Source organism: Pseudorca crassidens, chromosome 8, assembly GCF_039906515.1.
Source record: "Pseudorca crassidens isolate mPseCra1 chromosome 8, mPseCra1.hap1, whole genome shotgun sequence".
Classification (NCBI taxonomy): domain Eukaryota; kingdom Metazoa; phylum Chordata; class Mammalia; order Artiodactyla; family Delphinidae; genus Pseudorca; species Pseudorca crassidens.
Window position 1 is genome coordinate 91,318,447 of NC_090303.1, and position 10,761 is coordinate 91,329,207.

A 10,761-nucleotide genomic window follows, 5' to 3' on the forward strand; every position below is an offset into this window, starting at 1 on the left:
ACCAGAGACGCATGAAACTGACCTGTCACAGCACATCACAATCTTCACACAAATGAAACACTCTGCATCACTTCCAAACTACTCATGTCACTCTCATGCATGTCCTCACAGTATGGCAAACACAGGGGCATCTGGTAAACACTGGGTTCCAGTAAAGCAAACCCTGGTGAGGTTCAGAGTAGTTGTAGGTCCGTATGCAACGTCTCACTGAGGCTCGGGAACAAGAGAAATGGAAAGCGAGGCTCCACTGGGAGCTTCGGGGTGAGGAAAAGGGAGCAAGGTGAACAGGGTGACACAATCAGGAGACAGCTGGAGCACCACTGAGAAGAGAATCCTTCCCATTGGCTAGTACCCCACAGAATCCTCTCCCAGCAACCCCAGTGGTACACAGGACAAGAGACAGAAAGAGCTCTTACTGTAGCACTCGGGAGTGGCTGAAATCTTTCAGATCTGAGTCTTCTTCGTAATACGGAGTTATCATTCCCAGCCCACTGTCACTCAGCATGCGTTTCCGGAGGGCAGGATTCCACCAGTCTGTCATTCTGGGAGGGAGGAGAAGGGCAGCAGACATTCAAGGTCAGCCACAGGACTTAGTCTGCTCTTTCTCAGGATGATTCTTGTCTCCAAATGTGATGACGGAAGTGAATCTTTATTGGGTATTTACGAGGTATTTCACCCTTATTAGTCCGTTTAATTTTCTCAACCATCAGGAACTCTTTGTATGCTGCTGCCCTCTTTATAGATGAGAAAACTGAATTTCAAGATTAAGTAATTTTAGGGCTTCCCTGGTGGCGCAGTGGTTGAGAGTCCACCTGCTGATGCAGGGGACATGGGTTCGTGCCCCGGTCTGGGAAGATCCCACGTGCCGCGGAGCGGCTGGGCCCGTGAGCCATGGCCGCTGGCAATGGGGGGAGGCCACAAGAGTGAGAGGCCCGCGTACCGCAAAAAAAAAAAAAAAAAAAAAAAAAAAAAAAAAAGATTAAGTAATTTTAAATATGACATAGATAAGAAACAATGGCGCCTGATGTAGAAAGACAGGTTAGAAAAGACAAAGCCTAGATTTGCTCTTTCACAGCTTCCCAGCTCTCAGTTTATTTCCAGAGGGGACAATGGAAAAGAAATGAGAAAGGAACGGATTCAAGTTCTCGTGGATTTGCAGGCTACTTTATCTCTGGAGCTAGAGCTGATAGAGAATGACTGAGAGGGCAGAACCCAGGACGAGCTTGGCAAAATGGGCTCACCCTTCACCAGATCCAACGCTACGGCCCCAATCAGGTGGGGTGGGAGGACACCTAGACTCCAGCACCTACCGCTTCTACGGCGGGACGTGGCATCACACCTGCTTTCCCCACAACTGACAGTCCTGACTTATCGTGTGTGGCTTTCCCACTACCTTCGGGACCCCCGGGGTTTTTTATCAGGCCATCCTTCGTGCCTGTCGGCTTTCCCTTCATGCCAGGACAGCTCCGGTATCAGTCGTTCCGGCTCCTAAACACAGCTGTAAATCTGTTCCAGCCGCCACTTCTGTTTTCTCTTGGCCCCGCACAGACTAGGGACGAACCACTGCTATCAGCTGGCCTGGCGGAGTGGGATGCTCAGAAATGGCAGCTGTGGTCGAATTAGTGAACAGGGGTGAACAGGCATGAGGCTTACCTCAAGTGAATGTGTCTGCTAATAGTGTATAAGTATGTGCACACACTTGCATATGCCATTCGAGTGCACGTGTGTGTGCTCTCCGGGGAAATCCTTATTTTCACTCCTTAGCGTCTATGTACCAGTAAACTACAAAAGTTCATTAAACTTCACAAGGGCAAAGGTTTCTGTGTTTTTACTTTTGCACTGTTGTTTCCCAAGTGCTTACAGTAGTACCTGGCACATAAAAAAGCTCTCTAAATAAACATTTCTGAATTTACGAAATAATCTAGAAATGTTAATATGTTTTGGTGGTGCAGTGTGGTGGTTAAAATACACATGGGCTCTAGCATGGAATAGATCTCAACTTCTCCCCTTTATTTTTTGTGCAATACTGGTCAAGTTACAAAAACTCTCTAAACCTCAATTTTGTTATCTATGGATTTAAAATAATAACAGTACCAAATCTGCAGGGTCATTGTGAAATGATGAGGATGATTTCAATAACATAATTTTTAATGAGTGTCTACCAAGTGCCACCAACTGCCCTAATTTTACATGTATCAACTCATTTAATTTTAAAACAATTGTATGAGTAGGTATTATCATGTCCGTTTTACAGATGAGGAAATAAGCATAGAGCACTTAAGATGATTAAGTCACTATGAAGTAATAGTAGGGATATAAGAAAGGCATTCAGCACAGTGTGTGACTCATAATTATAAGTGCTTGATATCTACATGTATCAGGCTGCCTTGATACAGGAGAAAAAAGAGAAGGATGAGGAAGAAGAGGAGGAGAGGAAGAAGAGAAAGGATGTGGAGAAAAAAAAATTGTCAAACCACCTGTGTCATTTTTTTTTTTTTTTTTTTTTGCGGTACACAGGCCTCTCACTGCTGTGGCCTCTCCCGTTGCGGAGCACAGGCTCCGGATGCGCAGGCTCAGCGGCCATGGCTCACGGGCCCAGCCGCTCCGCGGCACGTGGGATCCTCCCGGACCGGGGCACGAACCCGCGTCCCCCGCATCGGCAGGCAGACTCTCAACCACTGCGCCACCAGGGAAGCCCCACCTGTGTCATTTTTTAATGTGATAATACAGGCATTACAGATGTATATGCACAAACGCAAATACTAGTGTTTTCTAGTTTGGTAGGAAATGCTGGTGTGGTGGGTAAAGAAGCCTCAGACATGACACAGATCTGAGTGGAAAGAGTAATTCTGCCCAGACCTTCATAAGACAGACTTAGAATGGAACCAGCTGTACTACACTCTAAGGAAATACAAGAAAACCTGTATTTCAAAATAGTTTGATTTCATTAGAAATGTCAAGTGCAAGGTCAAACCAGACACGATGTGACCCTGTGGCCAGCCTCACCACCACACCACCAAGGAAGAAGCCCACTCACCCGGAGGCTTGCTCCACCACCAGATCAGGCATTCCTGGGGGTGTCCCTGCCTGCTGTGACAACACCATATCTGGGTCCAGAATAAAAATCTCATCTTGAGAAATCTCCATCACAAAGTGCAAGTGTTCCTAAGGAAGAAAAAGGAGTCTGTCAGATGACTGATAAGGTGTTCACATCCATCATCTGAAGAACAACAAAACAAAGCATTCTTGGTCTTGAGGAATAATGAAATTTTATGACATAGCAAATGACCACAGTGTATTTTCAGAGGCCTGACCAGTGGGCATCCCTCCCAGAAACAACATGGTAGCAAGAGGCTGAGGAAGGGGAGAGTTGAATCCTTCTTGGTTTGGGACTCTGACCAGGATACTGTTAGGTATAACCAGAGATGGTCTTGCCTCTTCTTCTTCCCAAATACTATCAAAGAAGTGACACCCTACATGCAACTTGGTCCAGCATGCATGTACGATGACCTGGACTTCCAGGATCCGGTCAAAGCTAAGTGGCATGGCTAACAACTGGTTTTTGGGGTTTTTTTTTGTTTTTTTTGCGGTACGCAGGCCTCTCACTGTCACGGCCTCTCCCATTGCGGAGCACAGGCTCCGGACGCGCAGGCTCAGCGGCCATGGCTCACGGGCCCAGCCGCTCCGCGGCATGTGGGATCTTCCCAGACCGGGGCACGAACCCGCGTCCCCTGCATCGGCAGGCGGACTCTCAACCGCTGCGCCACCAGGGAAGCCCTAACAACTGGTTTTATCAGTGGATTCCATTCTGTACCTTCTTTTCCAGTGGGAGCACTAGATATCATTGGGCATAAGCATTTTTTTTTCTCATTACTGAACTCTGGGAAGTGGTGAGTTGAAACCAAGCAACATAATATACACTTGAGGTCTCAAATTTGCTAATCAGAAATAAAGTTAAAAAGGCATAAAATTTGGCTAGGAAGCAGTAAAAGTAGCAGTGTGAATGAAGATTTGGAGTGCAGGCTGGTGACAACGTCTAGAAGTCTACCTATCTTCTGGATTCATCTTCAAGGTCAAACCATATCACCTTGAGTCCACAGATCACAAAACACGTGAAGACAAATAACAAGCTCATAGCTGAGACTATGAATACCATTCCAGAGTTTGTACACATTTCAGTGTTTTTGTTGAAAAAAAAAGTAAGAGATTAGTATAGTTCCTGGGGAGTTTTTCTCTTTCACAAATAGGCTCAAGCAAACTTACCTGAGCTCTGTCTATTCGATAAAAGCGATCAGCAGAAGTAGCTAGGGAGAAAGAAACGTATACGGCGTTCAGAGAGGCCTGTGTTCTGGCACCAGATGTACAACCTTCTCACCTGCGATGACAATCAAAAACCTTACATCCCAGTCAGTCCCTAAATCTACTTAGAAACACTCAGGACTTCACACCTCTGCTGCCGCTATTCCACTGCTTAGGAAGCCCTTCCGCATTACACGTGTCTACCTAAACCATGTCTTAACCCATAGAAAACAAACTTATGGTTACCAAAGAGGAAAGGGAGGGAGGGATAAATTAGGAGTTTGGGATTAAAATATAAACACTACTGTATGTAAAACAGATAACCAACAAGGACCTACTGTGTAGCACAGGGAACTATACTCAATATCTTGTAATAACGTATAATGGAAAAGAATTTGAAAAAGAACTTACACACATAGGGTTGGCCAAAAAAGTTCATTCGATTAATGAATACATTGTTCAATAAAGTTCTTGGTGAAAATGAAAAATGTCTTATTTGTACTGAAAAGCGAACGAAGTTTTTGGCTAGCCCAATATATGTGTCTGAATTACTTTGCTGTACACCTGAAACTAACACAACATTGTAAATCAACTATATCTCAATAAACTGCTTTTAATAATACATCATGTCGTAAGGACCAACTCAAATGCCACCTCTTCTGTGAAACCTTCCTCAGCCCCATCCTCCTTGCCCCAGGTAGAATTTGTTGCTCCTACCTCTATATGCACATTTGCATTTTGTGCATGGTTTATAAAAACTATCTTCACAGAGAACTCTGAGACTAAGATATCTGCCTCTTTAAAGATCTGTGTTTCATTTCTTCTTTTATGTCTCAAGATATCAGCACAGAACCCTCAACAGAGCTGGGACTCAATATGTATTTATCAAGTAAATAAAGCTAGGAAAACCAAAAATAAACAAAAAAATACTGTAGGTAGCCTGACTTCCTGAGGAAGTGATTCTCATTTTGGAAAACAGTTTGAAGATGCAGAGCTCGGGACCACATGTGGCATGAAAGGCATCATTTCACTTTAAAATTGAGTCCCTAAGCCATGTCTGAAGAAAGCTAAAACAGAAAAAACAAAAATTATTTAAGCAACCCTATAAGGGACTTGCCTGCATCTGTAGTTTGAGGGGGGGGGGAAAAAAACAACTTAATGACAAACTTTGGGCTTCTAGAAATTAATCTGATTATTATCAATATTCAAAAGAATTATGTTCCTCCTCATTTAAATCGATCTAAGAGTCCAGTATTATAAACAGATTTTCTACAAAGTACATAGTACTAGAGGGAAAAACTCAAAATGCAAATAATCATTCAAAAATCATAGATATTTAACGAGTAGCTTCTCTCCAAAGGAAATAAGCTAAGAAATAAGACAATCATGGTTCTTGCCCTCATACTCAGGCAACAGAGTAAAATTTGCCTGAGAAGGACTTTGTCTACTTTGTTCTTTTAACCATGACTGCAATCACCTGTTAAATGTTCTTAACGAAACTATTTCTAGAGTAAAACTAATATCTAGACCATTAACCACACTTGTAATTTTATCTAAGACTGTATATAAAATAGACTATATAGAACAATTCATATACATTTTTGTAATTTTCTTAAATATAAGTTGTTCCTCTGTGGATTCAGGAAAAACAAATGATTGCGCTTCTCATCACTAGGGAATAAAGGACCTGGAAGAAAAGCAGTATAGATTATCTTCAGAGGCAGCTGACAAGCCATTAATGAAAACCGATGTCATGATGTACGTGGATTAGATTTGATATAGATACAGGTGCTCATCTTTAAAAAATATTCACACCCTCACACATCCTGTCATTCTCTTATCCACATTTATATCCTTTCAGATGCACACAAAGCTGAACAAAAGAAAGGTCTACAGTGAAAGCTAAATGTCCACACAGACAAGAGAGATACCGGGTAGTAGATACACTGGGAGTATCTAAGCAGGAATGTACTGTAAAATGGGTAACTGGATAGAAAAGTGGGATTAGGCAGCATTTAGGGAGACAGATGGAAAATGGGCTCATTAACCAATCAGAAGATGACCGACCTACTATACATTCAATAACAGCAGAGCAGATGTGAACACAACTGAAAATGCCTACCCTTTCACAAAAATTTATACCTCATCCTGAAATGATGGTTTACTGAAAATAATATGGAAGTTCCATAATATGCAAACGACATACCAATTAGTACCCGTCCTCGTGCTTTATGGAATCAATCTACCGGCCTGAAGACAAGTACTCAACACGTTTTTGGAAAAGGGGCATGAAAGGGAAATAATCACCTTGAGCAATTTGATGTTGAGAAGTTCGGCCAGATTAACCAACTTGCTTTGAGGGAGATAACTTTAGGAAAGTGTGTTGCAACATCAGCAAGTTCACATCGTTTGAGATGCAAATAGCAATCACGTGAAGGGCCACGTGAAGGGTTTCTGAATAGTCTTTTGGAAAATTAGAGTCCACTCTATCCATCAATACCTTGCCCTTGTGGCTTCCCCAATCCCCACCCCTCCAGGAAATACAGAAACACTCACCATCTAGAAAGCACCACCGTGGGGAGAGTCTCTGAGCTGAGAGCGCCCTGGGGAAGGAGGTTTCGTGGTCCTGGAAAGAGACATACACATCCTGGTGGCTCCATTTGAATGACCTGAGGGGCGTCCCTCACTCCACATTCTGCCCCATCACCTATCTCTAAGAGTGAGCATCCTTTACTACACAAAGCGCTGGCGAGAGACGGAAGCATACTTTTCACTGCAAGGACACACGGGGACTCTGCTTTGAAATGAATGATTTCACATAACAACTCCCATATCGAGTTTCCAGGAGATTTACAATCATTCCTTTAAACATTCATAAATTATACAACTTGGGACATGTACTTCCTTTGGAGACTCTCTTTCCCTTTATGAAGCTGAGGAACTAGTGGCAGCTGGCTGTCATTTGTATTTCGGTTCTCCACATAGGCATAAAAATGTCCCCTACTAAAAGAATCTCTGCCGTTAATAATTTTTAAAAACATGAAATGCACATTCTAGTTTACAACACATGATTTGGAGCATTCTGGCCCTGGCTCATAGCGAAATTGAGATCACGGACAGAAATGGAACAAATGACGAGGGAGGCCAGGTCTCCGCGGGAGGCCAGGTCTCTGCGGGAGGACACTGGGAGTTTGACCCTTACGAGAGATTTGAGACGTTCAAACAGAAGGAGAATCCTTGGAGTGAGGCTGGGTGTGCATGATCTTGTGTGTACAGAGGGGGACAGGGGAAGGAAATGGGAAGAACACAGAAGAGATAAGAAGAGAGCGAATCGGGGTTGCACTGATTTCTCTGGAAGTCTAATCTGCCCCACGTGATCCTCAGGCAAAGCTTCTGCCTAAATCAGTGCTTCTCAAAAGTATGAACACCGGACTAGCAGCATCAGCTGGGAGGTTGTTAGAAACACAAATTCCCAGGTGCCACCCCAGATCTACAGAAACCCTGGGGGTGACACTCAGCCATCTTTGAGGTGAGTCTGATGTATGCTAAAGTTTTAGAACCATGGGCCTAAAGTTACGGGGACAAAAAGGTCCGTTATTAGAAATCTTGGGTAGATGGAGTTTTTATATGAATGCATTCTGCCAATTAAATAATTAATAGAGGAAAAGTTGATCTTACTCAGGACTGGTACCAAGATTTATATGTAGAGATACAGAAGTGATAGAGCTATGGATACAGAGATAAATATATAGTCCTCGTTTTTTTTTTTTTTTTTTTTTTGCAGTACACGGGCCTCTCACTGCTGTGGCCCCTCCCGTTGCGGAGCAGAGGCTCCGGATGCGCAGGCTCAGCGGCCATGGCTCACGGGCCTAGCCGCTCCGCGGCATGTGGGATCTTCCCGGACCGGGGCACGAACCCGTGTCCCCTGCATCAGCAGGCGGACTCTCAACCACTGCACCACCAGGGAAGCCCTGTCCTCGTTTTTTGAATCAGCTTTGGGCTAAATGAAATCGTGACATGTACCTATTTATATGAGAATTGTGTTTAACATTTTGAGAATTATATTTTGACACGTGATATCTTGTTTTCAAAGGAACTTAGGGTTCTTAATGTGTTTTCATAAAACATCTAAAGCGACTAACATGTCTCAGTTTAGTGAGAACTGTAATTATAAATCGAGAAATTCGAAAACGATCTGAAACATTTAGGGGCAACTGTGAGGGCTAATAAACAAAGATGTCAAACAGAAATGTGACTTCCTTCTATAAGAGTAAAGGGACATAAACACCGAGGATACTTCCTGAATTTTGATGTCGAATGTGCTACAGAGACCGCCATGAAAAGTATCAGAATTTCCCTAGGTAAAAATTGACTCTGAAAGAATACAGAAATGCTTGCTTTTTTAATTTTGAAAACCTAAAGACTGATAGTGTTATTGCTAGAATATTCAAATTCAGGAATGCTGGCTATAATTTAGTTTAATAAAATGCAGGTTGATATATTGCCTCAGCCGCACAGCCAGCTTATCACAGGCTGTTAACATAATATTGATATAATTGCATACATTTTCACGTGTGAGTGTCTGTGTATCTGGAGAGTTTTATGTACGTACCTGACTTATTTTGCTTATTTTTCTGTTCGTCTATTTACTCTGTATCTTGATGCACAAAGCATTTGATATAACTCAATTTCCTTAAAGGGGTTTTGCTTAAAGAGAATGTTATGTTGGCTCTGTGAAAACATTTTTTAAAGCCATAGAGCTCTTTAAAACACTTCAGATGGGTTCAACAATTCTTGAACTCCCTGCAATTTCCTGTAAATTTGGTGTGTCTATATGTATGTGTATTTTCCACTGCTTTCCATAGATTATCAAAGTGATCTGAGATCCCCAAAAGGTTAAAAAGCTACTAATTTAAATAATCAAAGTTTATATCAGAGGGGATTCAACAAAATAAGAAGATTCTAATCATTAAAATGCCTTAATGATATCCAGACTTACAAAAATAGGAATGACTATTTCAAAGGTACTGAAATACCTCTAGAGTATCAAACACCTGAAGCTCTCTGAGCAACTGGCTTTTCTCCTACCATCTACTCTACTATTCTTCCTGAACCTCTTTTCTGGGATCTAAAATAAAAGCAAGCCGTAAATGAAGAACTGCAGCTTTGAGAATTTAAGTAAACTCACAGAAGTATCCAGATATTAAGAGATAGAGTTATAATTCAAATACAGGCCTCTCTTACCACAGAAGCCATAATCTTAAATCCCAGGTTTATGGCTTCTAAAGGAATTACTATCATTTGGGGTTTTGAAGGATGGATGGGGTTTGTATAGGTCAAGTTTGAGAGAAGTTTTTTTTTTTTTTAACTCAACTCAAGCAAAAACATGAGGAAGGCAAAAGAAAGGATGACCTTAATGGTTATGAAGACTTCTTTTGACTCTGGTGTTGAAGAATTTTCCATAGCTTCAGCTTTTGTTAACTGTTAAACTAATCTTCAGTATTTCTTAACAGGTAGTTCACTGCCTGGTAACTCGGAAGTTTTCCTCCCTCAAATTCCCCAGCCATGTTACTACCTACTCTCCACCCCCATGTACCCATCTGCTTAAGAATCCCCTAGAAATATGGTAATCAATGGGAACCACAGAGACAGAGAGTCCAGAGACAAGGAACTGAGACTACATTCATGTAAAGAAAATTCTGCTTATAGAGTTTAGATAGCTTCACTGTATGTATTATGTGACTGCAATTAGAAACTCTATACAAGTATGGCGAACATTAACAGATGGTTTAGCATGTGATACAGTTACAATTCTGCCACAACTTTATATTCAAATCTGTACAATGATGCTTATTGCAACATTGTTTTTTCAGGCAGAAACTGTATACAACATAAATGTCTATCCACAGAGATAAGGTTAAATCTATATCATGAAACAGAGGAGCAGTTTTAAAAGACTGAGTTATAGCTTCATGTATTAGCAAGACAATGTCCATGGTATATTACTGTTAAAAATAAATTGTGGTATAATATGTATAGTGAGTGCCTAAGAAATGTAAATCCATTTTTTTTTCAAAAACCAACAAAACCCCATATGTGTATGATGTACATCTATGTGTGTAACTTTGTATCAATGTGGAGAAAGGTACAAAAGGGTACACACCAGAAAGTACTGTCATAAGGTCTACTTTGGGTGGGCAGTTAAAAACCAAGCAGAAGTCTAGAATTATGTGCAACCAGAAAACTAAGATAAGCCAGGATTATAAAACCTGGCAGACTTCATGGCACAAGTAGCTAATGAAAGTCAAGAGAAATACCTTGAGAAATGTCTCTAAGAGGCACATGAAAAGATGCTCAAAATCACTAATTATTAGAGAAATGCAAATCAAAACTACAATGAGATATCACCTCCCACCAGTCAGAATGGCCATCATTAAAAAATCTGCAGACAATAAATGCTGG

At 41.7% G+C, this 10,761-nt stretch overlaps 1 protein-coding gene across 3 annotated transcripts in view; it reads right to left on the bottom strand.

The window, feature by feature from the left end:
- The window catches only part of DGKI (diacylglycerol kinase iota), a 450,344-nt gene that overhangs the window by 72,223 nt on the left and 367,360 nt on the right, over positions 1-10,761 (bottom strand). For all 3 annotated transcript variants that reach the window (XR_010945642.1, XM_067747120.1, XM_067747121.1), the window contains 4 exons: positions 6,856-6,925; positions 4,264-4,304; positions 3,038-3,165; positions 417-542 (listed from right to left, as the gene is read on the bottom strand). Coding sequence is in view for 2 of the 3 variants with exons in the window: in XM_067747120.1 (XP_067603221.1) it covers positions 417-542; positions 3,038-3,165; positions 4,264-4,304; positions 6,856-6,925 (365 nt within the window). In the remaining variant the exon portion in view is untranslated. The remainder of the gene's footprint in view (positions 1-416; positions 543-3,037; positions 3,166-4,263; positions 4,305-6,855; positions 6,926-10,761) is intronic.